This window comes from Calliopsis andreniformis, unplaced genomic scaffold, assembly GCF_051401765.1.
Source record: "Calliopsis andreniformis isolate RMS-2024a unplaced genomic scaffold, iyCalAndr_principal scaffold0022, whole genome shotgun sequence".
In the NCBI taxonomy this organism is placed as follows: domain Eukaryota; kingdom Metazoa; phylum Arthropoda; class Insecta; order Hymenoptera; family Andrenidae; genus Calliopsis; species Calliopsis andreniformis.
The window spans coordinates 2,620,482-2,648,231 of NW_027480432.1; the positions used below are offsets into that span (position 1 = coordinate 2,620,482).

At 39.4% G+C, this 27,750-nt stretch overlaps 2 protein-coding genes across 5 annotated transcripts; one reads left to right on the top strand and one right to left on the bottom strand.

The window, feature by feature from the left end:
- The first annotated feature begins 1,912 nt into the window (after window positions 1–1,912).
- LOC143187373 (ribosome biogenesis protein BMS1 homolog) lies at window positions 1,913–6,033 on the top strand. Its single transcript, XM_076391544.1, has 2 exons — window positions 1,913–2,974; window positions 3,046–6,033. The coding sequence occupies exons 1-2, from the start codon at window positions 2,121–2,123 to the stop codon at window positions 5,975–5,977; spliced, it is 3,786 nt and encodes a 1,261-aa protein (XP_076247659.1). The 5' UTR covers window positions 1,913–2,120; the 3' UTR covers window positions 5,978–6,033.
- Window positions 6,034–6,222: 189 nt separating this feature from the next.
- Jbug (filamin-type immunoglobulin domains fbug) lies at window positions 6,223–27,539 on the bottom strand. 4 transcript variants are annotated; one of them, XM_076391542.1, is made up of 39 exons: window positions 27,368–27,539; window positions 25,147–25,524; window positions 23,788–23,912; window positions 23,510–23,640; window positions 23,222–23,435; window positions 23,018–23,135; window positions 22,744–22,931; window positions 22,511–22,666; window positions 22,286–22,427; window positions 22,017–22,222; window positions 20,434–21,943; window positions 20,226–20,361; window positions 20,073–20,152; window positions 19,815–19,982; window positions 14,489–14,635; window positions 14,191–14,418; window positions 13,809–14,123; window positions 13,508–13,726; window positions 13,092–13,412; window positions 11,550–11,771; window positions 11,277–11,464; window positions 11,002–11,206; window positions 10,798–10,935; window positions 10,553–10,726; window positions 10,180–10,487; window positions 9,880–10,108; window positions 9,686–9,814; window positions 9,391–9,606; window positions 9,139–9,315; window positions 8,673–9,056; window positions 8,449–8,607; window positions 8,230–8,378; window positions 7,972–8,158; window positions 7,646–7,908; window positions 7,404–7,575; window positions 7,096–7,314; window positions 6,817–7,013; window positions 6,442–6,744; window positions 6,223–6,371 (listed from the first exon to the last, which is right to left on the bottom strand). In XM_076391542.1, exons 2-39 carry the CDS (start codon window positions 25,514–25,516, stop codon window positions 6,303–6,305), a joined length of 8,862 nt encoding a protein of 2,953 aa, XP_076247657.1. In that variant the 5' UTR covers window positions 25,517–25,524; window positions 27,368–27,539; the 3' UTR covers window positions 6,223–6,302. The 4 variants fall into 4 exon arrangements, 3 of the variants coding, with proteins under 3 accessions (XP_076247657.1, XP_076247655.1, XP_076247656.1); XM_076391540.1 differs by lacking the exons at window positions 23,510–23,640; window positions 23,788–23,912; window positions 25,147–25,524; window positions 27,368–27,539 and having other exon boundaries at window positions 23,222–23,325; XR_013003191.1 differs by lacking the exons at window positions 6,223–6,371; window positions 6,442–6,744; window positions 6,817–7,013; ... (16 more) ...; window positions 25,147–25,524; window positions 27,368–27,539 and having other exon boundaries at window positions 9,468–9,606; window positions 9,686–9,810; window positions 20,434–20,617.
- Between the last annotated feature and the right edge of the window lie 211 nt (window positions 27,540–27,750).

Genomic DNA, 27,750 nt, shown 5'->3' on the forward strand with positions numbered 1-27,750 from the left:
ATTCCGTCCCTTCGACGGTAGCCATGGGAGATTTCTTGAATGATCATTGTGATGAAACCATTCAATTGGTCTTTTTTCTCTACTGCTTTAATGAGACCATACACCTGAAAATATATAATTAAATGAGAGTTAATATTTTGAAAATTTGGACTTTATGAATTTTTTGAAGTGAAATGTTACAAACCATTAAATTAGGGAAAGCCCTCAAGTCGATACAACATTACAGAGATTTCCGAGGCGTTTGGAAATCCTGCGAGTCACGGTTTCCTGTAACATCTGTGCCGTTTTCGATTAACCGAGCAAGCCCTTACAGAAATGGATAAAAGCATTAACTTCTGTTAACTGCTGTTCAACTCGAATTACAAGCTTATCGAACGCAGGTTCGCTAGAAAGCAAAGTGACTCACGCGCGCTCGTTTTCGTCGTGCTTTCACAGACGCAACGGCGGTAATTAACTTTGCTTAATTAGCGAACTTTAAACCCGACCAATATCGCAAGCGACAGGCTATCCAAATTTGATCCCCCGTGTAAATATGACTTATCGACCGACCTGGATACGAGTGTCGGTTATTTTTATCGTTTCCCCGAAAAAAATTGTGTTCCTGTGAAACCATGGGTCACGGTGGGGCGATCGTTTAAAGAGAGGCCGATGGTTTAAATGAATAAATGTTCACAAAGTTAAATGGGAATGACCGCACCCCGAAATTATGTCCCCATTTAAAAATCGTCCCCCAATCGTCGTCGCGATTCGTCGCGGTTCGAAACGGTTCTGTCGAGAACAAGTGCCATGCAGAATGTCCCGAAACCGTGGCTGTACATTAAACAATTTTTTTAGGCGTGATTTTAAAAGGTGACAGCTGTCACGCCGATTCGACAGACCGGAACAGGAATGGAAACGTACGTTTCGCCAGCTAGAGTCGAGGGAAACCATTGAAATGCGTTCATTAAGCCAATGTTTCCAGTTGTCGCTATACTGAGTAATGATTTGGAGGAAAAGGATGCTGTAAAAAAAATCGTGATAGATTTAATCCAAACCTAACTTGATTGAAAAATTATTATGTATAAAATAGTATCTTTGGTACCAAAAGTGGTCATAGGAGAGAGCTATACTATCTCTATTTTTTCCAACGTGTTAAAAAGTCAACTCGTTCAATTTTTGGTCTTGCAGCGTATTGCAAGTGGTATTCGGTTAACCAGTCCCACCGACTACCCTTTGTCAGTAGAAAACGATCGATCATAAGGTCAAATTTTACAATATCACGAAGCATTGTGCGAATTAGGATACGTTTGATTGATGACTTTCCAATCGCCGTCTCGTATTGTATGTTCGATTATGGGGGACCTGTAGGATTGTCTATCGTGTGCAACTTACTTGTAACTTTCAATCGAGTCATTTACCCCTTATCCCAATAGGATTTCAGTTTAAGCAAGTTCTATGCCAGTATGTAGCAATAGATCATATGTAAATTTGATTTGAATGCTTCGAAAAACTTTGACTACTCTTAAAAATGACACTTGGAGGTTGCTTAAAATGGAATGACCTTGATTGTAACTTATGTTACAAATTTACCTATTACTTCTGTTGAAAATACAATTGCACAATTGCACTTATGAAACACCACATGTGAAAAATTCTATAGAAACTTGTTGCAAATATAAATAACACACTTAACAGTAAATAATGTAAATTGAATATCAAAATTCGTTGTCTTTCAGTACAAATTGCACGCATTAACTAATTATGTAGACTCCAGGAATCAGCAAAATTTTAAATGTGCTACGTGGCGGCATCTCGTGGGAAATAAGGTGAACTATTATTCACAAGTCGCACGTGTTTTCCGAATTCTCATGTGTTTATGCTTACAATGTTCATAAATAAAAATACGTGTAATAATCGGGACGAAAAAGTGTCTTAATATGGATTTGTGTGTTCAATATGTACCTAATATATTTTTTGGATTGCGTGTGATTTATCACTGTAAATGAATAGTACTACATATACATAACCTCGACTCCAATTTGAATATGCTCATAAAATACGAAAGACTGCTCAAAATATTTTATTGGTAAAATATATCTCAACGTCTATTTGGTCAAACAGGTTTCAAAAAAGAATCGAAAATGGGAACCGAAGGAGAAGATACAATAACTCACAAGACTCATAGGGAACGTCTTGCTGGTCGCAAGGCGGAGAAGAAAAAGGCCAAGAAGGCCCACGTTCAAGAATTAAGCGACAAACAGCGTAATCCCAAAGCGTTTACCTTTCATTCCGCGATTAAAGCTGAGAGACGCTTTAGGCGGAAACAGGACATTGAAACTAAGAAGCAACACATACCACTTGTTGACAGAACCCCCCTTGAACCACCACCAATTTTGGTTGCAGTGGTTGGTCCTCCAAAAGTGGGCAAGTCGCTGGTAATACAATGTCTCATCAAAAGTTACATGAGACAACCCTTGATCAATATAGTTGGTCCAGTTACAATTGTCTCTAGCAAAAAGAGAAGAGTAACTTTCATGGAATGCAACAATGACATAAACAGTATGATAGACATTGCAAAAGTGGCAGATTTAGTATTACTACTGATAGATGCATCTTTTGGCTTTGAGATGGAAATTTTTGAATTTTTAAACATTTGCCAAGTTCATGGAATGCCTAGGATTATGGGTGTCTTAACACATTTAGATTTAATAAAAAATGCAAAGCAACTGAAGAAAGTTAAGAAAACTCTGAAACAACGTTTTTGGACAGAGGTGTATGCAGGGGCTAAGTTGTTTTACCTGTCTGGGTTGCTGCATGGAGAATATTTACGTACAGAAGTTAAGAATCTAGCAAGATTTATATCTGTGATGAAGTTCAGACCTTTGACTTGGCGTAGCACACATCCTTACATTCTTGCTGACAGAATAGAGGACTTAACATCTCCAGAATTAATTAGACAGAATCCAAAAGCTGATAGGACTATAAGTTTGTATGGGTATGTATAAATTACACATGTGTAATTATTTTTTCAGGATTGAATAATAATCTTTTTATTGTTATCTACAGATATGTGAGAGGAATTCCTCTGAACAAAGAAACATCTGTACATATTCCTGGCTGTGGGGATTTGAAGATCAAAGATGTTAGCTTCTTACCAGATCCATGCCCCTTGCCAAACGAATTAAAGAAGCGCGCGTTGGTCGATAAAGAACGATTAATTTACGCACCTTTCTCTGGCGTGGGTGGAATAGTTTACGACAAGGATGCCGTTTATGTGGAATTAGGTGGGAGTCACTCTTACAAAGAGGAGGACACGGGTCTAGTGGGTGCTTTGATGGAAACTCAAGAAACGCTCGATCAAAAATTGCAACACAGCGAACTGCAATTGTTTAGCGACGCTGCTCCGATAAAATCGCAAGACGTGAATGAAAAATTTAGTAATTACATGGAAGAAACAGTAGTTGATAACGGAAGGATCAGAAGGAAAGTTGTTTTTCCCGATTCTGAAGATAATAATAATGAAGATGTGGATGAAGCAGAAGAAGATGATACTGAGGATATGGATGAAGCACAAGCAAAAGCTTCGTCGGATAATGACGATACGATGAAAACCGAAGAACTAAAAGAGGAAGAGAGCGAGGATGATGAGGAAGAATCATGTAACAAAAAGAAGAGCCTCAAACGAAAAAATAAAAGCCATCAAACAGGGAATGTTACACGTAAAAAGAAGAAAACGTCTGATGATGATTCAGATTTAGAAAACAGTGATACAGATGTGATAAAAAAATCTCCATATTCTAAAAAACGTAATACTTCAGAAGTATCCAATAAAACGGAAGTTTATCATTCCCTGAGCAAGGAATCAGATATCTTAATAAAAAATAAAATCACAGAAGCGCTTAGTTTGTTAGACTCAAGTTCAAATAAAAAAAATAAAAAGGCAGACAGTGATAGCGAAAGTTTTGACGAACTCAGCGATGAAGATTCGCGAGCTGGATTAGAAATGGATGACACAGAAGAGAATATCAATTCTTTCGAGGAAGAAAATGATGAAGCTGAAGAAGACGAGGAAGATAATGATGAAAATGAAGACGATGATAGTAGAAGTATAGAAAAAGATGATGAAGAATTAGGAAGCGAAGAAGATGTTGAAGATGAATTAAAGTGGAAGTCGAATTTGGCTGAAAGAGCTAGAGAAGCTTACGAAAATCGCCAAAGAAGTAATAAAAATCTCATGAAAATCGTATATGGAACATTCGAGAGGAGAAATCTTACACAGGAAAAAGAAGATAAAACAAAAGAAGAAGCTGAGGAAGAAAGCGAAGAAATAGGTGGTATCTTTCGCGTGGTACAAGAGCAAGAGAAGCAAAAAATACAAGAGCGAGAGCTACAAAATCAAGAGGAATCTATATTTTATCCAGAAATGCCGCGAGATTGGTTGGAAGAAGAAAATAAGATGCTCGTAGCAAATCGTTTCGTGACTGGAAAATGGAAAGAATCAGAAGATGCTGAAGAGCTTTTAAAACTGGACGATATGGATGATGAAGAGTTGTATGGAGATTTCGAAGACTTAGAAACTGGGGAAAAACATGAAGAAGCAGCGCCAAAAGAATCACAACCAGACGAAATGGAAGAGAAGAGACGACTTTTAGAGAAGAAGAAGAAATTAAAAGAACAATTCGACTCAGAATACGATAATGGCGAAGAGAAAACTTATTACGATGAGTTAAAATCAGAAGCTGAAAAACAGGCAAGTCTGAATAAATCAGAATTCGAGGGAATGGACGATGATGTCAGAGTTCAACTAGAAGGCTATCGTCCAGGCATGTATGTCCGCGTTGAAATAGAAACTGTACCTTGCGAACTTATTACAAACCTAGATCCTACTTATCCACTAATTATTGGTGGACTCTTACACGGTGAAGAAAATATAGGATACGTGCAGACAAGGATTAAAAAACATCGATGGTATCCGAAAATCCTGAAGAGCAAAGATCCACTGATCCTTTCCATAGGGTGGAGGCGATTTCAAACGCTGCCGATTTTCTCCAAATTAGAAGACAATTTGAAGAACAGAATGCTGAAATATACTCCAGAACACGTTGCTTGCATGTCTCATTTTTGGGGTCCCATTACTCCTCAGAGTACAGGAGTGTTAGCTGTTCAAGATGTCGCTAACAGAGTACCAGGATTCAGAATAGCGGCAACAGGTTCTATAGTTGAAATGGATAAGAGTACGCAGATCGTGAAGAAGCTAAAACTTACTGGTGTTCCCATGAAAATATATAAGAAAACTGCTTTCATCAAGGACATGTTTAACTCGGCTCTTGAGGTAGCGAAGTTCGAAGGTGCCAAGATCAGAACTGTCTCTGGCATACGTGGTCAAATAAAGAAGGCAGTGTCGAAACCAGAAGGTTGCTTCCGTGCCACTTTCGAGGACAAAATACTTTTGAGTGACATTGTGTTCTGTCGTACCTGGTACAAAGTTGACGTGCCGAAGTTCTATAATCCAGTAACATCTCTTCTGTTACCGCCTGAAGAAAAGAATCGTTGGCAAGGAATGAAGACGACTGGTCAGTTAAAGAGGGAGAAGAATATACACATACCAGCGAATACAGATTCCATGTACACACCCATTCAGAGAGAGCCAAAGGTATTCAAGCCTCTGTCTATTCCTCGAAGCTTGCAGAAAGAACTTCCATACCAAGACAAGCCGAAGATGCCACCAACACCTGGCAAACGCAAACCGAAGTTTGAGGATAATAGAGTAGCTGTAGTGCGCGAGCCAAAAGAGGAAAATATAGCAAGACTTATGAAAATGATCAGAACCAATTATGCTCATAAACAGCAGCAGCTCAAAGAAGCCACAAATAGAAGAATAGAAGCACTTAAGGCTAAGGTGACAGCGGAGGAGAGACGGAAACTGAAGAGGCAGAAGGAACTGAAGAAACACATATTCAGGGAACTGAGTAAGCTGGAAAAGAAAAAGAAGCAGTAATGAAAATGTGTAGTTCGTAATAATGTGGACATTATTTTTTGTATTGTGTAAGAATAGTGTAATTTAATATACGCAGAGGTCCTCAGAAACACGCTATTTGCCTCAATGTACAGTAACATACGATATGTTGTCGCGAAATAAATTGTGTAAAAAGAAAAACTCTTTTGATATTCATAAAAATATTTATACATCGTTTGCAAAGTAACGAGATTGTCAAAATATTGATTTTATTGCAAACATGTAGATAAGTTATAATATAATTATATATATTACCAAAATATATTATTAGTCCGTACAAAATAATAACAATTTATATGCAAGGGTCTTACAATATAGCTTGCGATCCACGCCATGACGCGATCGTATGATGTCCTGTTGAATAATTATCTCCACCCTAGAATGTTAACAAAATTATTGAAATAAATCATTTTTATGAATGTTAGATCTTTTTCCAATTACTTTACCTGTGTTAGCATTAATAATTCATCTTGCGTGTCGACGATTTTAACGGGGAAAGGAGAACCAGGAACAAGAACACCTGCCCAACGAACTTCAACTCTATAATCACCTGGTTCCGTCGGATCATACCGACAAAGTATTATGCGATCCTTCTGGGTTTCTCTTTGCATCTCTACTCTAAATGCTCCTTTAGGTCCTCGAACTCTCACTGTGAGCTGGCCGGCACCTGCGCCCCGAGTATCGCAAATAAAGCGCGACTGAAAGGTTGCTAGTACTCCATGCTCAATTCCTGGTCCATACACTCGAACCTATTATTAGAAGTAATATTCTTGGTATTTTATCCTTATAGTTAAAAGAGGTATTAGAGGAATTTTAATTACTTTTGAAGCATCTGGGGCGCCGGAAACGCGTAATGTGAAAGGCGAGCCCGGAACATGTTCGCCAGCGTATTTAATAGTCAATGCATGGCGACCAGCCTCTTGAGGTTTTACGTTTAATGTGAATGTTGCGTCACCGTGATCATACAGTTCGCAGTAAGCCACTTTATGGGGTCCAACACAGTGTGCCGTTAACTCTCCTGCAGGGCAGAAAAGATTTGCTTGAACTATGTTAATAAATAATAAATATATATGCAATTTCAAGTGTAGGAAGGAACGTACCAGGTCCTGCACGTCTGGTGTCGATGAAACTTCTGATCTCTTGTCCAACTATACCATGTTTCAAGCCATCTCCTGAGCAAATAACGCGGGATGCATCAGCTGCGCTTGTAACGGTGATTTGCAGAGGACATCCTTTTAATTGTCTTCCATTCCATGATACAGTCATTAAAAGGGGATCAGGGGTAAGTGGTATATAACTTGCACGATAAACGCTATCTCCTGAATATGACATCAATACCGTAATATAAAAATAAAAGTTGAATTGATAAAAAATAGAGAACCAATGAAGCAGTTATCAACTAATTTACCTAAATGTTGTAACATTACGTTTAATTCACTAGTTGGTGAAAAAAGTTGAACTTTTGGTGTGCCACTGCCAGCTTGAGATCCATCTATCGTGAAACTAACTTCTTCTCCACATTTGGCCGATGTTAGTCCCCGTCCTCTTAATAACACTCGACTTGTATCCTGTATTGGTGGCTATAAACAAATGGTAAAAATTAAAATAGAGGCCTATAATAAATTACTATATCCACTTTAGGATATATACCTCTAAATCTTGAACTATTGCCAGTTTTGGAGCTCCTGGGAATGGTATTCCATTAAATAATATTTCTAAACGATGTTCTCCGCCATTTATCTGCGGTGGAATGAGTTTCAGTCTATTATTCGAAGTCATTTCAAAAGATAACATTTGATCGCCTATTTTTCCGGTAAGTTCACCAGGCCCTGCTTCAGCTGTGTCGAAACTGATTTTATTCGATGGGTGCAACTTTAATCGTCCAATATCATCGCATACCGCAGGCCAACCACCTTGAAGATCATAAAAAATAACTGTCTCTGAAACCTAACATTCGATATTTTAATTATACCTACCAATTACGCGAAGATTTCGTGTATCTATGATTTTCGGATGCCATGGAGATCCAGGAAGTTGTTGTCCTGCGGAAACAACTCTGACATCAAATACTCCAACCTCAGTTGGAACGTAAGACACGTTCCAAGTGCCAGGATTAGCTCCAGCTTCGACGGTAGCCTTTGATACACTATCTGGACCATCCACCTTTAAAAAGTAAATAAAATAGTATGCAAAACTATGTGAAAATAAATATTTAAGAAATGTTCAATAAATACCTGGACTGCTGGAGGACTCCGTGTTCCAGTTACAATAAAATGCGCCGCTTTATCTACATGACCGCATAATAAGCCTTCTCCCTTTGCACGTGCTTGACCAGCTGCATCAACCGTACACACTACTGGACTTCCAGGTATAGGGCATCCTCCTAGGTTCAATACCATAAGAATAAGTTCGTAAAAAACACTGTATACTTTAGAATATATTAGTTATCTTACCATACGTGATGTTAATCATGTAAGTGCCAGGCACACTAGGAGAGAATTCAACCATCTCAGCACCATCATTAAGTGGAGTGACTTGTAACGGAAGTTCTTGACCTAGAGGGCTCGTAGCTGTCACGTCTAAGTCTGCCATTCCAGCATCTGTCTTCATAACTGTAAGTATTTATTGTTAAATACCTTGCCTTGTTATTTTATGTAAATCTACTGATTTCACCTACTTTTAAACGCAATATGATCATGTACAGACACCGTCATTGGACCCAGTTCTTGTAATTTCACCTTAGAAACATCGAAAGCTTGACAGAAAAAGGGCGAACCCAAAACTGGCTTTGCACCTTGTAGAACATCGATTTTATATGTTCCCACAGTATTTGTTGTAAACTCAGCGAGCAGGTTTCCATCCCGATGTTGATAACACCGAACTGGGACTGCATTGCCCTGAGGCCCACTAATGACAACATCAAATTCTTTCCCAGGACGTCCTAATGTTTCGATTATGAACGAAGTCACCTTGCCGACACACGATTGGTACAATCCTAGACCTGTTGCTGTCACTTCTCGTCCTCCGGTGGGACTACGAACAGTCACATCCAGTGGACTTCCTAAAATAGCATCATATATTCCATAGTGTACACGTAATGGAATCAGGTTGCGCACCTACCAATAAACAGCTCAACATCTTACCCGAAATATGAACTTCATTGTACTTTATGTGAATCCTATGAGGAGCTGCACGTGTTGGGTGGAAGACTATTTCGTAAAAACCATTTTCTCTTTCTCTGACTACACTATCAACGTCAGCCCCAGCGGCTCGAACATTTACTGCCAATTTTCCAGGCCCTGCTTCCTTCGATGCAACCACTATGAAGGGAAGATTGTATACTCAAAATACATGTTCTACAGATACACATATAAAAAGTCTTTAGATTATGGTACCTATGACAGTTCCAGGTCGATGACAAACTACATCTGACACTTCCTTAATTATGACTTTTCCAGGATCAAAAGCCTGAAGCGTTTGTGAGCTAATTATTTTGTGGCCATCGCTGAAAATTACACTGTAAGTTCCAACTTGTCGCGTTCGGACTTCTACTCGATATAAATTAGATGACAGTTTGGTCAAGGTACACGGAATAATTATACCATCCGGACCTAAATTCGAGATACATTTTAAATGTTGTGTTATAAAACAATACAGAAAAAGTAGAAGATATTAAGAAAAGAGTATTACCTGTAACTTCAGCAGATACAGGGCCTTCCAATCCTGACATCTCTAAATCCATGTAAGCTGTATTACCAACTCGAATCATAGAAGGCCCGTCTAACATAGTACTAACCACTGGACATTTGAATGGACTCCCTTATGACAAAAATAGTATTAAAAACTTGTATAACAATTAATGAATGAGATATTAAATCACAAACCTGGTACATTGTCGTCATTGAAACTGATATTAACATAATGAGTGCTAGTGGTTTGTGGAACAAACGTTACATCGTATAATCCACGAGCGCAAGCAACCACCTCCGCTTTGACAGTATTATTCTCAGTGCTTACAACTAATTCCAGCGTTCCTTCACCAGCCTCTGCAGCATCAACCGTAAATGTTGTTGCTTGCCCCAGTAGCGCTTCCGTAAGACCAGACACGTGAACCTGTATAAATTTTTATTAAGTTATATTTTCAAAAAATTAAAATAAATTCATTCACTGACCGCAAAATTTACCTTCGTGACATCGTAAATATTGCAAGCAAACGGGGATCCTTTCAGGTGCTCGTTATCCACTAATACGCTGACGTTATGTCTACCCACTTCCATAGGCACAAAACTAATATTATATTTTCCATCTATGGGTTCTATCGTAATTGGAAGAGATATACTCGACGGCGGCATTACAATCACGTCACAATTCGTCGAAGCAGTTTGTGGATCTACAGTGAAGGATATTAGCTGCCTTACAGCTCCCATTTTTAGATTGTGACCCGAAATTATGGCCTGACCTGCACCAACTACTTTGCAGCTGAATGGTGAACCTATGAATGAAATGTTATTGTAAGCATTACGAAAAAATATCTATTAACTTAAGCATGTTACATACCCGGAACAGGTTCCCCATTGAAACGAACGCTCAGACTGTGTACAGCAGCCTCTTGTGGTTTGAAATTAACTCTAAACTTTGCGTTTCCTTCGCTTTGTACATAATTAGGTACATTTTTACCATTCACGGCAACTATGATTTCGAGATTACCAGCACCTGCTTGACTAGCATTGACTGAAATTAAAAAATACTTGAAGGAACTGCAATGTAAATGTATTAAATACTTAATTAGGCGTGTAACTTACTGCTGAAGAAAACTGGTTTGCCAACAACACCGCTATTTATATCTGTCACCTTTACTTTGTCAGCGTTGTAAGCTTTTACTAAAAATGGACTGCCTTCCACGTGCGATCCGCCTAATTTCACTTCCACGCTATGATCGCCTATAAATTCTATGTGTTCTTCTAATGTTCTCTCGAATATTTACTATTATTTACTAGTACACGTACCAACATCCTTAGGAGTAAATCCAGCAGTGTAACATCCGTGTCCATTTTGTTTAACATGAACTGGCAAACTCTCTCTAGTGGGTGAAAGAACTTCCACAACAGGTGTTCCCAAAGAAGCATCCGCTTCGATTGTGAATGTTGTCAAACGATTCACAGATACTTTTTCGAGACCTTCGGTTATTACTACTTTTGCTGTATCGCTCACCTGAGAATATATTTTATGTGAATACAAAAACTAATTCGATAAGATTATAAAATAATCATTCCTGTAATACCTGACAACTAAACGGACTACCAGGTACATCCTCCCCATTAAATCTTAAATCCACAGTATGTACAATTGGTTCTCGAGGTGTGAAAGATATTGCATACGTGTGCGGACCTTGAGCTTGAGCAGATGTAGGTACACGACCACCGTTTACCGTCACTTCTAAGTTTCCTGGTCCTGCTTGACTAGTTTCAACTAAAATAAAAAAAAATAAAAAATCGAAAATGCAACATCTACTTTTTCAATACGGGTTTAACATATCCCAAGACCTTCCAATTACCTAAGAATGTTACTGGCATTCCGATAACACCATGCTTGGCATCCTTTACTTTAATGGCAGTCACGTCATACACTTTGCAGCTGAATGGACTACCAACCACGGGAACATTCCGATGGCTTACTGAAATTCTATGTTCTCCCACAATTCTTGGCGTAAATGCTACGCTGCACGTGGTATCTTTGTTGTCAGTGACTTGTGCGGGTACGGCCTGTCCATTGGGTCCTATCAAGTCCGCCGGTTAGTTGTTTAATATAATTTAGTCAGCCAACTACTAGGGTGGATCAGGTTACCAAAAGTTGACGATGGGGCTTTACGCACGTCCAACGTTTTTTCTCAATGTTATGATTTTTAATCGTGACAAGCAATATCTTATTAAAAAAGCATTGAGTAAATTGTTACGACAAAATAATAGTTATGATGAATGCATGGATATGAATGTCAGTCCAATAAAATATTAATTTGCTTGTACGTATCACCTGGTAATTAAAATAACTTAATGCTTTGTTAATACTAACTATATCTATAATTGCATGTTAATGCAAGTAATGAGATTATATAAATGGAATAATTTAAGCAAAATGTTTGAAGCATCAAAAAATAAGGAAAAAGGCAATGATGCGAGATCTATCTAGGTCTAGTCAACTCATTTAACTAAGTATGCACTATTTAAGTAAATGGTAATATTGGCACATTGGTTAAAGCACTAGTCTAGACTTTAAATTTAATATCTATTCTGTTGTGCCTTAATACTTAAAAATTTGTATGGAATTAATGGTAATAATACATATAGCACCATAGAAGTGGCTGTTACACAGGAAATGTACATAATTAATCAACCTAGACCAACAATCGAAACAAAAGTTGTGTAATATTAGTCTCTGTTTCGATATTTATCTGTAAAAATAGAACCAAAACCCGTATAATACTCTAAGATGGTAACCAACAATAAAAAGGCACGAGAAGAGTATACAGAACTATTCATATGTAACAGTTTTAGAAGATTGAGTTAGAAACCCACCACCAATTGATTTATTATAATCCATTATTAAGGCTAAAATGAGATTAGTTTTGTTTGAGAAGTCTAGTAATGTCGTAGTCTGAAAGCTGGCCGACCTGCAACAGAGAGAGAATTGCTCTCAAGCTAGAGATTAAGAAGACTGTCAAACACAAAGGCACAACTTCGTGCAAGTTTCCACCATAAATCAGTAGAAAGATTGATTGAATTATTATAACAAATGAACTAGATAAATTTCAAAACTTTAATACGAAAGTGACAAACGCAACATATAAGGTGCTTGAACATATTTTCGGTTGTCGGCAAAACCATTGTGCGTAAGTTGCAAAAATCTTGTAAAAATGAATTAAAACGTTAGAGGAATATCAATCACAAAAGAGTATGATGTCGCTGTGAAAGATAGCGATTTGTGTGCGATACACAGAGATACACTTCTGAACTAGGTAGGTACACATGCTGCGTATATGTGTATTAACGCGCTACAAGGTAAAAAATACAAGTAACAACAACAAAAAAAGCGGATTTACCTTCAACGTTAACTTCTAAATCTTCCAAGCTACCGGCAACGTTACTGACGGTAAGATAACTTTGTCGTCCTAATCCAGCACTGCTTAATGCCTGCCCACTCACTGTTACATGACTATCACCACCTACCCGAGTTACAATCGGGCAACCTGGTACAGTTCGCTTGTTGAAAGCTATGTTAATGATATGTTCGCACGCCTCAAATGGTACGAAGCTAACCGAAAATCGAGCATTCCCTTGTGGTGTGACTTGAGTAGGTATATTCTGACTGCGAGCCGATATTGTAATTTCTAGATTCCCTTCGCCTGCTTGACTCGCATCAACTGTTAACAAATATAAAAATTTTAGAAGAATCGTCTTAACATTCTTCGAAATTATTTCAAAAAGCATCTTTTTCTATTTTCTTCATTTCACATACCAGTAAAATGTGTCGGTTGACCAACACTACCCCTGGCTACAGGTCCAATTAATACTTTATCAGCATTAAATGCCTTAGCTAAGAATGGCGTGCCATTGACAGGATGCCCATTGTACTCGACGCTGATTGAATGAACGCCAACATCTCTTGGGATAAATTCTGCCGTAAAACCACTTTTTATGTCACCCGTTACTTTAACGGGTAATTCACTATTTGGTCCTGAAAAAATATATTTGCATAATTATCACATAAGCTTCTTAATACTACATACCTTGATAACTATAACATTACTCATCAATACCTCTTACAGAAACGGCAAGTTCTGCACTGCCACTACCATCAACGCCCATGTGAAAACTAGCAGGTTGATCAACTGGAATTAACTCCAGATGATTTAAACTTAATGTTACTCTACTTGTATCCGATACATTACAAATGAAGGGGCATCCTTTCACTGCTTCCCCATTGAATTTTATATCAATGTAGTGTGGTTTAGCAATTTCAGGGGTAAAAGAGACAAGACAACGTCCACCTCCTACTACTTGAACATGATTAGGCACTTCTCCCTCATTTATAGAAATTTCAAGCTGCCCTTCTCCAGCAGCACTAGCATCAACTGTAAATATAGAAGTAGTTTAAGTATGGATTCACATTTCTCTGTGAGAGCAGATCATCCTAATCACCTCTAAATTGGCAGGCATGTCCTACTACAGCACTGGGTACATCAGTAACTTGAATTAAACTGCTGTTGTACACCTTGGCAACAAGAGGTCCTGCCGGTAGCTTCTGTCCCGCGATGCTTACTTCTACAAGATGACTGCCCACTTCTGTTGGAGTAAATTCAACACGGAATTCTCCAGGACGTCCTAGCTCTTCCTCAATTCTTGCAGGAATGTGTCTTTTGGAAGGTGCTAAAAGTAATCATTATAATAATCATCATTTTAACTTATAACATGCATTTCTTATATAATATATACTTACTTATAATTTGGACATCAATTTCGTTACTGTTAAAGCCAAGAGCAGACAGCTCAAACAGTGCTGGACTACCGGCAGGGACTAATCTTATGGAGTCCCCAATTACTGACATTTTTGGGGCTGGCATAATGCCCACACGCCAAGGCGATCCTATTAACAATACACATCATTCTTTTACTGTCTTAACATTACAACTGCACGTATCAAATCACTACAATAATAAATACTACAGTAAAAGTCCATGAATTATACATAATGTATCAGTCACTTTAATTCATATGTATTCAACACTACTGTCTTTCAGAAGCACACTTCAGATGCACTATTTATGCACTATATAATGATCTTCTCGAGCTTTGCAAGCATTCCTATGCAAAAAATAAAAGAAGCTCTACAACTGTTGATGATTACACTTTGAATCGAATTCCGAGTTTCCGGAAGTGCAACGTGACTCCAATCAGATTCCTCCTAACCTTTATCAGTTATAACATAAGGGCACGCGCAAATCATAGACGGAAAATAACTTTCATAACCGCGGGAAAAGTCACGGGACTAGGTTTATCTAAACGTAACGAACAGAAAATCACTCGCGCGAATATTCAAAAAGAATCGAATTACCTCGATCGCCTTCGCTCGTAGATTAAGAAACCTGAAAAACGCTGAAAACCTTAAACGAAAAAATGTAGAGAAGCTTAATTAAATTACGAAAAAATCGAACGTTAGTGACGGTATTATGAAAACGGACGAATCGAATCTGTCAACCGGTAATACGACTCTATCACCGAATACACTTTGATATCTCGGCCATAAGTACGAACAGGTAGCAAGTTTTCACAGTCGCACGCGAACCGATTCGACTTTGATTACTCGAAGCTCTTCGTCGAACGCTGATCGCGTACAATTCTCGTGTAGATCCATTTCAACGCGATTATTCGATAAAGAAGGAATTCCCAAAAAGAAAACGACACTACGAAGTCCCGAACGATCGAGAAGAACTACACGATCGCGTAGCCTCAGTTTCTCGAAGAAACGTCAGCAGATTGCGATTCACGACAGACTCGAACGAGTCGAGCGACGGGACGAGTGTGGCTTCCACTGGATTGCCGCTCGGGCCCAAAACCAGGGCCGTGCATTTCTTGGTGTACGTTCAATCTTATTTCACCTTCTCCACTTTAAAACCTTTCTTGCATTACAATTTTTCTTTACTTCTATACCATCGAACTACATCTTCAATAACACTACACGGTGTTCATCTCGGTTTCTATAGGTTATTTAAGGTTAGTAAAAAATCAACATCAGGAGGTTCTAAGTCTTCAACGATATTCAAAGGGTTAATCAATTTATGCATTTGGTCTAGAGAATATTAAGGATTCAGGTAGAGTACAAGAATCATTCGCAAGTCATCATTTTTATCATTTGTGATTCTTAATTTTATACTAAAGAATACTTGTTCAATTAGGAATTTCTCAAAGTGAGTTATAGAAGAAACAACCTTAAGTAGACATGGACTTCAGTAGACATGGACTGTGTTTTTTGAGGTTTGAATCTGATAGAAGATTTACTCTCACGGCACAAATAAGAGCGGGGCATCGAAGGCTTTCGGTACGACCATGTTCTCCCATTCGTTTCTTGCTCGTTCGACCGGCTACAGTCTATACCTATACGTTTACAGGATACCTGATCTGCGTATTTCGATACCTTAAGGTCGGCCGCAAATAGAAACCTCACTGTTTGCATTCAACGCGATTCTACTTTCGAGGTAGTCGAGGAAGAACCGCGATTCCTCTACGATCAAGAATCAGACCATTGATTGATATATGTATAGTAGAGAGTTCAATTGGGAACGCAAAGGCGCAATCTTCCATGCATCGTGATTCCACTTAATAATTGAGTTTCTATGCATACGATACGCTGCGCAAATCGAATGTCAAAACCGGAAAGACAGACGCATGCGACACGGCTCTGTTTAGAAAATATGAGGAACGTGATCTCTTGTGCGTTACAATTCCATTGCAGGACGTTCGTGCATTGTAATTCTATGGGAGAAGAAGGTATTCAGGAAACCCTGCTGTGATGGATCAAATGATTTATGAAATCCGATGAGAAAACTCTATTAATTCTTCTGGGCCCAATACATATTCTATTGACCTACATTTTTGAGACACTCTTACCGAACAAGGTAGTAAAAACCGTCCCAATGAATAAAATTATAAAAATTAAGAAAAATCGTTAATTTTACTGCCTCCCATTAGCAAATGCAAGAACGTTTCATGAGGTCTGATAATTGTAAACCTTGGTACATAATTGTCGTAATTAGAAGCAGAACGATGCATGCGATACAAAGTGCAAACCTCATCGTATTTCTACTGATACACTAGCATAGAAACATCGAGAAGCCCTCCACCGATCGCGACTATTTGTTGTTACAACTTAATAGCTCAAAACATACACACATCCCAGCAGACAAGCTCCTATCAAATGATTGCGCGTAACTAATTGGCAACAATTAGGAAGACATCGTCGGTGAATCACGAGATCAAGAGAAGCACGAGTAACGCATAGTCGTAGAAATTACGAAATTAATGATGCCGCGCATTTTACAAGGTGCTGCATTTTCCTAGATTCTGCTAGTAAACAAATGCCAACGTGATGATGCTACTATAGTATATGTGCATCATGTCATAAAACAGAGATGAGAGAGTAAAGACTTGGGAGTTCAGGGTATAGTCTCCACGAACGGTAGTCTACGACACGAGTGCCATTAAGACGTTATTTTTTTTTTCATTCTGAATCGCTTTGCGCTACATTCTTAACGACGAGAGTTATGCCGAAGGTAGTGTGGCAGCTCGTGAGTCGCTGCATTCCCCAACATAACGGGTCATACGGAAGGTAACTCGTTCCAAAATTTTCGAAAAGCTTCCCACGACTTGTGATCGAACTTGTTTCTCCATTTCAGAGATTCTACTTTAAGGAAAGGATCTTCTAAACGCGGGACAAGTTGTTACAAATGAAGCACCGTTCGGGCGAGAACAAATCGGAATCAATTGAACCAGATGCACTGTCCGTTTCCTTCGAGCGATTGTGATTCTACTCCACAAGCGTGACCTTTATATCGATACCGTTAATAATGTTGCATAATACACTTCGAAATTAGCCACCGAAAGATTAGCATCGAGGCTGCAAGCTCTGAGGCGTTCATGTCACCGAGTGTTAAGTAACTCTGATGCAATGACGGAATATTAATTTCTTATTTTGCAGCCATTTATTTTGCGCTCGTACGATTAGCACGTAATCGAGACTTTTATAGTTAACGCGTGCCTCTTATCGAGCGTTACGGTGATTTGCGCATCGATGATCGAGGAAGAGTCTTCCTAGCCATGAGTGTAGAACTCCTAGGAGCTCACGTGCTTCCTCTCTATCGATTCTACTAATATACTATCACGGTGACCTACTAAACGATGGCATAAATTCAGGGTGATTGAAGAACAATTAAAAAATAGGGTCACAGATCGCATTAGAATGACTGCAGAGAAAGGACGAAACAACTGGAATGGGGAAATTGGCAATAACGCGCTTGAAACGCGTAAGAACGCATTCCACGTGTCGCCAAGTCGTGACATTCTCTACAAGGTGTCCCTGCTAATCTTCGTTTCTTCCCGATCGTTCCACATAGAATGAAAGTACCTTTACTATGCGATGCCCCTCTTGGAATCGAACCAATTGTAAATATGTCGCAATTCTTTGTGATCTTTACTCGCATGATTCCGTGTAATTACGTGGTATCACGCACAAGAATGACGTGCTGAGATTGAAGCGGACAGTTTGCGTGAAAATTGTTACGGGGTGTTGAAGCATCATGATGTTACGTCGATTACGTTCATATTTACGTAGGCAGAGACCGACTATCCTCATTCGTAACCAAATACGTCTACGAGCATTCAGCGACTTTAATGTTCGTGACCACACCTACAGTCTCTATGATATTCCTTCTTGGTTGATAATGTGTGTGTTCGTTAGAAGACTTTACCCGTTAAATACCACAAATAAAAGAGCTAAAACAGTTCTGAACATGCTGTGTCGATCGGCCGTGACTAACGATGCACAGAACATGAACCGATAGATCCTAATAAGAATGTGATCTAATATAGAACTCGTTTGCGGGCGTTTCGAAATTCAACGCGTGCCAATAAACTTCAAGGTGTGTGTACACAGTTTCTATAGATTGACCTTGACCATCGTCGATGTCGGAAGAAGGAAAAGACGTTTCGTTGTAACAGATCGTAACGGAATTCGAGGAACGTTTCGACGCTAACACTAGGCAGCAATTTCAGATCGGAATGAGGCTCTACAGACGCACTCGCGGCATTGTAGGCCACGTGCAAAAGCGTGTTCACGATTGCAGAATGCATTTCTCTACATGGCATCTAAATAATATTCTCTGTACACGCGCTAATAGCGTAGAGCGCGATTCTGTTAAGTTTTACTTTTACCGCACGGTGTGTGGGTGTAGTTCTAAGAATGTTAGATTTCATCAAATTATTCATTTCATCAAATTAGTCTTTTTATCATTAAAAAAGATAATATTCTAATCACAAATGAAATTTTGATTTTCATGATTTGCTTTTAATTTAAAAAAATTTTTTTTTAAGTAATATCAAAGCTAGTCGTTAACAAAAACATCATAAGATTCGTTAAACAGTGCAGCGTGCATTTTACTTCGTTAGTTAAATGAAAGGAAAAAATTCAGGAAGGTGAAGAAAACGATGACGTCGTATATGTGTCAGTGGAACATCACGTGGATGCGTGAAATCGCAAGTCAATGACCTAACCAATGACCTGCCGACTCTGAGACGCGCGAGTACTTAAACTTGAGAACGCGGACAAATTCAAGATACATATATGAGCATAAACAATATCCAGTCCATGTTCTGAATGAATTAGAAATCAGGAGAATGTTTACGAACCGTAGAACTAAAAAAACATGAATGATACTTTTGCAAGATATGAGAAATGATGTAACAGTATTTTGTTGTTCGTGGGCAATACTGTCTTTAAGAATCTGGTAGTGCATAGACGTTTTATTTATGAAACTACTTAGAGGAGACGATTAACTTTCACCAGGATGTAATCTACTGCCAACAGATTGGAAGGAAAGTCACTCAACGACCACAAAGATAACTGTTGCATAAACAACCACAATATTTTTATGCAGTTCACCAGATTTAAAAATATTTCGAATTTTTTAAGTAGTAGTGTGTGACCACTGAACTTGGACAAATTTTTTTTACCTTCTTAATGACCGTTATTGAAATTTAAAAATTAAACTTACCGGGCACAACTTCTCCGTTGAACGTCATTTCTACCAGGTGTACAACAGCTTCATGAGGTACAAAGGATGCCAAAAATCGTTGACTCCCTAACGCTCTGACAAAGCTTGTCACGTGACCGCCATTCACAAGAATCTCTAGATTTCCAGATCCAGCTCTAGATCCGTCAACTAGAAACACAATAAAAAATACATATAACAATATCACTTTTGTACCTACTTGACTTCACATTTGTATCTTAATTAATTTTCAATACGTACTTTCAAATTCTACTGGCTGATTAATCACGCCATTCGGAATGTTCCCAATTTGAATAGCACGTGCATTGTATGCCTGCGATCTGAAATTACAAACGATTAAATTTGAATTGCAGAATATTTCAGTGTCTCTGAATAATCTTATCATTTACGAACCTGAAGGGAGAGCCTTGGATATGCTGACCGTTTACCAAAATCTGAATAATATGTTCGCCTACTTCTTCGGCAGTTATCGTGTACGTCAGACCTCGAAGAATTGATTTTTGGATAGGGATTATTTTGCCACTGGGACCTGCAATCAGAAGTCATTAACATGAAATGTTTTGTTATATCGTTGTTTAATTATACTAATAAGGAAACTTACCAGAAACAGTGACGGTAACTTTACTGGGATCTATACTTGGATCTATAATGAAACTAGTTGGCTTGTGAATAGGTAGCATTTCAAGGGCACTTCCGGTTACAAGCCCAAAATTCTTGCTTTGTGTTGACGCGTAACCGGAAGTTCCGTTGTTAAGATATCGATCATGCACTCCATCCGTGGTGTCCACCCCTTTGTAATAATTGTTGTTTTTATTTTTAAGAATACCGTGAGTTTGCGTCCGAGTATTATGATTTTCACTAGCATACTTTTGAGACGAACTGTAGTCAGAACTTGAAACCTTTTGAGTGGATGTATAATTCGAAGAACTGTGTATATTCCTCGAACTGTAATTTTGGGTATTCTTATAGTTATTATTTAAATAACTTTGATTATTTGTATTTTCAGCCACAGGTGCACTGTTAGTCAAATTAGCTAAGGATTCTAAGCTCCCATAAGATAGCAAAGATTTCGTCTTTTCTATGGCGTCCCATGAATCCCGTCTAGAAGTTCCACTGACCATCGATGATACCCTGACGTTGCTACTAGTATCGACAGTTCCATTCTCTATAGAACCTCTTCTATTAAAACTGATGTCTCTATCGTTGTTTCTGGGACTGAAACTTCTATTAACGGGACTTTGCGTTGCGCTACGATAATTCATAGGACTGCGAGTAGGTGATCGAGATCTCTTTAGAGATCCAGAATTGTAGATTTCTCGAGATTCTTTAATAATTGGTGAATATCTCGAGCCATGAGCAGTTGGGCTTGGATTCGGTGAACGAGATCTGCTTATTGCACTGGACGTATAAATATCTTTTGATTCTTTTATGAGGCTAGGACTTTGTACGGTCGGAGATCTCGACTGATTATACGCCGAACTCGAATAAATTTCTTTCGTTTCCTTAATCATGGATGGACTGTGAAGATTTCGAGAAACTGGACTATGACTATGGTTCGGAGATCGAGCATGATTGTACGAGGTTGATGTGTGGTAGGTTGAACTAGAGTTCTCTACCGAGTAATTACTCGACGTCTTGTAAGTCGAGGTAGCTTGATGTATAGGAGAATAATCGCGAACGTGTCGAGTTGGGCTCGTTGGTTTATACGTTGGTGAAGTATACGTTTTCTGAACAGGGCTGGACCGTCGTTCGGGTCCTGCGGAAACATTAAGGCCGTTCATTCGTCTTTCCAACGAAGACAGTTTCGATCTCTCTAGGCTAGACGTCGATTCTTTTGATCTTCTCGATCCCTTTTGAGTCCCCACTCGAATAGAAAATGGAGATCCTCTAACATCCGAACCATTGAAATATACATAGACTCTGTATTTCCCAGAATCAGCTGGGACGAATGAGACTCGGTATTGCATATGTCCAAAATCTTCCATTCTAAATGGTATGGAATGTTTGTCGTGGACTAAATCTATTATTACGTCGCCGAGGCCTCCGGTTCCTGTTGCATCGACGATAAATGAAAACGGTTGCCCGGGCATAGCACCATCCGTGTCTAATAACTGTAAATATAGCAAAAGTTATGGATATTGATAGAGATAGAAATAAAAAATATTTATTGAGTAATTTATTTACTTTTATCCCATTAGGGTCGAACACAAAACAAGTAAACGGGCCTCCTTGTATGTGATTTCCTTTGTGAGTTATCGCAATACTCCATTCCCCTGTCTCGTCAGGTTGAAAAGACGCGGTATGTACACCATCATTTTCTTTGACAGGGCATGACAAAGATCTGCCAGTCGGAGACCATGCAGTCACATCAATGCCATCATGACTAGTTCCTAAATATTAATTATTGTTTAGTTTTTTTATTTTTTTTAAAATTTTTTTTTTACGATATTTACCGTAACTGTTGACTAGAACCTCGACGATAGATCCTATAGCGCACGGATCCATACCGGGTGATTTGATTTTGGTCAGGGGAGGTAAGACTCTGAAGTAATAAGGACATCCATCTACCAATTCTCCGTCGTTGTATACCATCAACTGAAACGCAATTATATGTATTAATCTATTGCTCAATTTAATCTAAAGTATATAAAATAACACTTAAAATCATGAAGCGGAACCTTATGCATTCCAACTTCTGTCGGCACAAAAGTTCCTTTCCCGTGAACTCCGTTCCAAGTAAGTCTACACTCGATTCTTCCATTGGGACTTATTACTTCGCTGCGTACTTCCCTGGTATTTACTTCTTTGGTAAGCATCTCTAACTTGAAGTGCGCCTGCAGATAGCAATCGTATGATTTTAAGATTTATATTTTCTTAGTTGTTGCCATTATTTAGCAATTAACTAACTAACCGGTTGTTGCACCCTGGCGGAAGTGCTGTCTATGTGGACGACAATTTGTTTGCTTGCTTGAGGGCGAGGCTTCACCCACTGAAAGTATGCTGCGTACGCCATCACGCCTAAATGCTCCACGTTTTGATCTGCCATATCTTTTGCCTTGAGAATAGGTTCCACGCCTAGTTTCTTGCCTCCGTCGATACCTTCAGGAAAATTACGAAGCGGGCATTACATCACGAGCAACAAAAGCGTGTACAATTGTTCGGCAGAGGATGAATAATCCGTTTACCCATCTGTATATTGTGTTCCCATTCAGAGGGGTCGGTGTTGATTTTATCGTAGGCCGGAGCTGGCCCGCCCAAATTCCTAACAATGCTGCACAACACTCTGCCGTCGTTCCAATCGGTCTGCAAGAATTGATTTCATCTTAAAAAAGAAAAAAGAGTAATGTTCGTAGCGCGACATCGTTTTCTGAAGCAAAAGCCAAACTCACCGTGAAGTTTTGTACTGGATGATGAGGTAACTGCGAGTTGACCCATCGTAAAGTTGCGTCGAAACCCGGCGAACCTTCCTTCATGAAGTACGATAAGTAGGTCATTCCCGATAGTTCGTCCAAATATGGAGACGCAAGGTACTCTGGTTCCAAGACCATGGGTATATCGAATTCTCGCTTTGAAATCTCCATAGCTTTACGGCAATTATATACACTGCGAATATATCATTAATTTTTTTCATTATACCATACAGTACATGTCAAAAATTTAATTTCTTTTAATGGTACCTATCATTAGGATCAAGTTGACGCCAGTGGGGTAACAGGCCTGGTTGGCAATAATCGAGCAAGGCACTCAAGTATACACCTGAGTTCCAATCAGTCGTGAAATTATTTACTCTGCACTCTGGTAGAACTGCCTATAAATGGAATCGAAACATGATAAAAAACCGTTCAATCGTATTCGGTTTATTGTACATCCAATTCGAGAATTATTTTGTTGTACTTGCACGCCGAGATTATGCTCGCGATGCGGCAAGGTCACTCGTGCAATTACGTATACTGACCTTGAGCCATGCGAGCATGAGTTTCCTTGGAGGGAACTTGGACTTGCCTATTTGGTACCTTACAATGAGCGACCATATCAGACCGAGGATCAGTTTCAAATTTCCATTCACAATGTCCACGTTACCTGCAAAGAAAAAGACAAACTTTAACGAACAATATAAGAATACTCAAGATCGATTCGTCATTGAGCTGACCTAAATTTCAGCGCATTTTTTACGTGGGAATAAGGTGATGCGTGAGAAGTTATTCATCGAACGATTACGAGATGAAAAGGTTCGTGAATAGCCAGAGACATTTTACCATATTACCACTTTTTTAATATGGTAAACAACCAGCTTTCGTAGATAACCTTATGAAATGAATTTCACAATAATCTCAATTAATCAGGGTACTCCCGTTAATTCGACGTTAACGCATTTTTGCTTTCCGTTCAAGCACTCCTGAAACGCGCGGGAAGATGCGTACTCGTGGTTTATCGCCAATGCATCGCCTTAACGCTTGCACGCTGGAAATTAAATTAGTCGGTAACTACACGAGTATAATCGTAATGGCTCTCGGGAGCCTCGTAGGCGCCGATACGGTGCAAGAAAGGCAACGACCTCGAAGTATGATTTGCAATCCGTGACGTAATAACTATATTTTTGATCACAGCATAAACTACCGAAGCACCAATACTGTTCATCAATTAGAGATTATTATACATTAATGGCCTGTTAATAGTGTGGATACACTAATAAATTACCTCTTCTTAGCTATGTTATAGCAGAAACTGAAATAAATAAAAGGTCATTGAGTATCTGAATATTTAAAAATTTAGTGTCACTATAAAGTTATAACCATTAAGTTATACTGTGCTATCAGTATTTTGCTCGTTCGAACATGAAGTTGGTAGGTACTAAAGCAGACACCTTTTCCATGCCCATGTGCATGTATGGTCAGAATTAAATGAGCCGTCTGTATGTCGGAGCATATGTCATGCGCCAACATGGAATTCAGCGCGAAAGACTGCCATACTTGAGGCATGTCCGTCAAGCTACCACTAATTAAACGTTTTACACATACACACGTATCGTTTCCGTTCGCGCGTGGTCTACTTGACCAATAAACAAAGCCCAGTATGTGGGTTATCTTCGACTCGATTATCAAGGAGGCGTTACGAACAATATTGTGAAATATAACGACAGCGTCGTAGCGATGGGTGAAGTAATTCGAAGAATCGATCACGATGTAATTATACACCTGCGAAGCCATCGTTTAACAGATGATGCGATATGAAGAAACCGGACACAATCGATATCCATTTGATAGACAGAAGAACTCTCAGAAGCTAAACGTTCGAATAATTTTTGTCGACTCACCAATGTTGACAAGTTTAACGCCATCAGCCTCGATAGCCTGCAGAGCTGTTGATACATTTTCCAAGTGATGGTGCTGATTAGCTGGTCTTGGATTCCATCGAGGCAGGCGTCGTTTGGTGAGGACTTCTACGAGAGCACAGAGTCGCGTGCCATCTCGAAAGTCCTCAGCAAGATCGATTACTGGACCATCAGCAACATCTACAGCGTGCTTTAAGTGCTCGTTCACCCAATTCCTGAATGTATTTGCTTGAATTTCTACCCAGAGATCCTCGTGTCCCTTAATCGGCATCCCTTTGGCTGCTGTTCCTTCTGCAGATCGTGCAACCAGGCCCACCAGCTCTTCTGGTCGTAGTTGTTCGGTCGATTCCATTTTCGTTCCTTTTTTACCGACAAAATTTAGGCGATGTATTTGTCTATAAATTTACATGCTTGTAGGGGAAAGCACTTTGTCATAAAAACCGTAGAAATGAATAAAATATAGCTAGGACCTATCATCTTAAAGAAATTACTATTCTATGAACTGATGCAGTGTTTTAAAAGAAAACGTATTTTATAAGAGCAGGAAGCATGTATCGAAAAAATATTCTACTCTGTATTTTTACGGGCTAGTTGTTAACAGAGTCACCGTGTAACGAAATTAGTCGATTTATCATGACAATTGAACGCGAACCGTAGGTCAAGTGGTCCAATAAACGGACCAAGATCCATTCGAGAGTAAAGATGAAGAAAAGGGCATGAATACGATGTTGATCGCGAGATTCCCCAGGAAACGCCGTCACGACCTCTCGATTTTCTAGACAAAACATCTAGCTGATCGTGATATGTACCGCGGTTGCTCGGGAAGATTGGTTCGTTAAAAAATTTCACGTGGTGAAAGTGTCTATGAAAACGTGCACCTGTTGCTATGTCCTTTAATCATCGGTGCATCTTACGCTTCGCATCCTTTGCAAATGGAAATCCGCAATGCCGGCATTTCATTCGAATTCATTAGATATTTTTACAGTTATAACCAGGAGAAAGGAAACGAGAAAGCGTAGAGACGATGCACATAATCCGTGCATTTCCTCTAACGCAGGACTCAATAGAGATGAGTTTAGAAGCAGAAAAAAATGAAGTATCTAGTAGGTTAATTTTAACAAGACATAACGTGTATCATCGATTAGACTAAGGTAGAGTTTATTCTGAATAACACGTAATCTCGAAAGAAGTATTTAACAAAAGAATTCATTCAAAATGATTTATATCGACGTTTGATCTCATCGTAATCCTGACGCGATGCTCTAACATGACATCAACTGCACGTGCCAAAGGTATTGCTACGCCAGACTACGCAGTCCTATGACATCACTGTCGTCTCAAAACCTTGTCCGACCGGCAAGGCTTGCGTAAGTGCGTAAAAAATTCACGGCGGTGCGAATCAACTGACAGACGACGCCGACTGGAAAAAATAGGAATTGTAGTTGCAACTTACGGATCTATGCTTCATCGAACACGTTCAAATCCAACGTCCCCTGTCTATTTACTACGGACGCATAGAATGTGGAACATTCGAAACGCACCCTCATACGCGGCACTTTCGCGATAGGCGAAACGATCACAATTCTTCGCGACTAAAGCGTAAATAGAACAAGACGACGCCACGAAAATGTATGGGGAGAAATGTGATTAATCGTTGGTATAGGAAAAGAGAAATACTTCTCTCTCAGACTGTCTATGGGAGGAAACTATAATAGAGCACAAATAGACGTTGCTATTATACACACATGCACGCACGAAATTTAGTTCCTTCTATCGCACTTTCACCGCATTTGTATTTTTAAATTTCCTTGCAAGCCACTACTTGTCCCTCCATTCATGTCCCAGAGAAATAGATAGAGATCCATTGAAATTCCTAAGTCGATTATAAACGATTAGAGATGGATCTACGTTTTAAGGGACGATAACGCTCTTTTTTTGATACGAAAATTGTGACAAGACTTTAACGAGGATCGCCGTCGATTGGTGGATGGTCGACGAACCGGCCAATCGGGATCTTCGTTGAAAGAGCGCGATTTGGGGTGGATTTGTTCGGTCCTACACACTGACGAATTTTCGAGAGCTCGTATCACAAAGAATAGCATTCAACTTGTTCGGAATAAATGCTTTGAACCGCGAACTATCTTGTACGTTCACTCGCGCGGTTAAGGATGTAAGAATGTGTGGCATGCGAACTGATATTTACGTTGGTCGTGCTGCAGAGGAGCTTCTCGAACACGGAATCCTCCTACTCCTCGTGGTTCACGCGATTTCCCTTTCGACAGAGTCTGCTCCACTCGCCGACGAAGCTACACGGCCACTTCTTGGTGTTGCGGCGAGCTACGCGAGAAACGCCATTTTTGGACGTCAGAGGTTTCCGGATCGAGCCGTTGTCGACGAGCGTTGTTTGCTGTGCGTGAGCTCACTGAACTGACGTGAAAATCCCCTTCTTCCTTGCTTCTCGACACGATCGCTTTCCGAGACCGTTGGAACACACGATCATAACCAATGGGCTCCTGTGCCTACCTGCCCGAGGGCCCACTCCTTCGCCACTGCACGCCTCTTTTTTACGACGACAATAAATAATGC

Coding starts and splice junctions, on each gene's coding strand:
- Jbug (XM_076391542.1), bottom strand. CDS start 25,516: ATGGAATCGACCGAACAACTACGACCAGAAGAGCTGGTGGGCCTGGTT. Junction 21,944..22,016: donor TCGACCCTAATGGGATAAAA/GTAAATAAATTA, acceptor CTATATTTACAG/TTATTAGACACGGATGGTGC. Junction 9,316..9,390: donor TCGACCTGGAACTGTCATAG/GTACCATAATCT, acceptor TTCCCTTCATAG/TGGTTGCATCGAAGGAAGCA.
- LOC143187373 (XM_076391544.1), top strand. CDS start 2,121: ATGGGAACCGAAGGAGAAGATACAATAACTCACAAGACTCATAGGGAA. Junction 2,975..3,045: donor AGGACTATAAGTTTGTATGG/GTATGTATAAAT, acceptor TGTTATCTACAG/ATATGTGAGAGGAATTCCTC.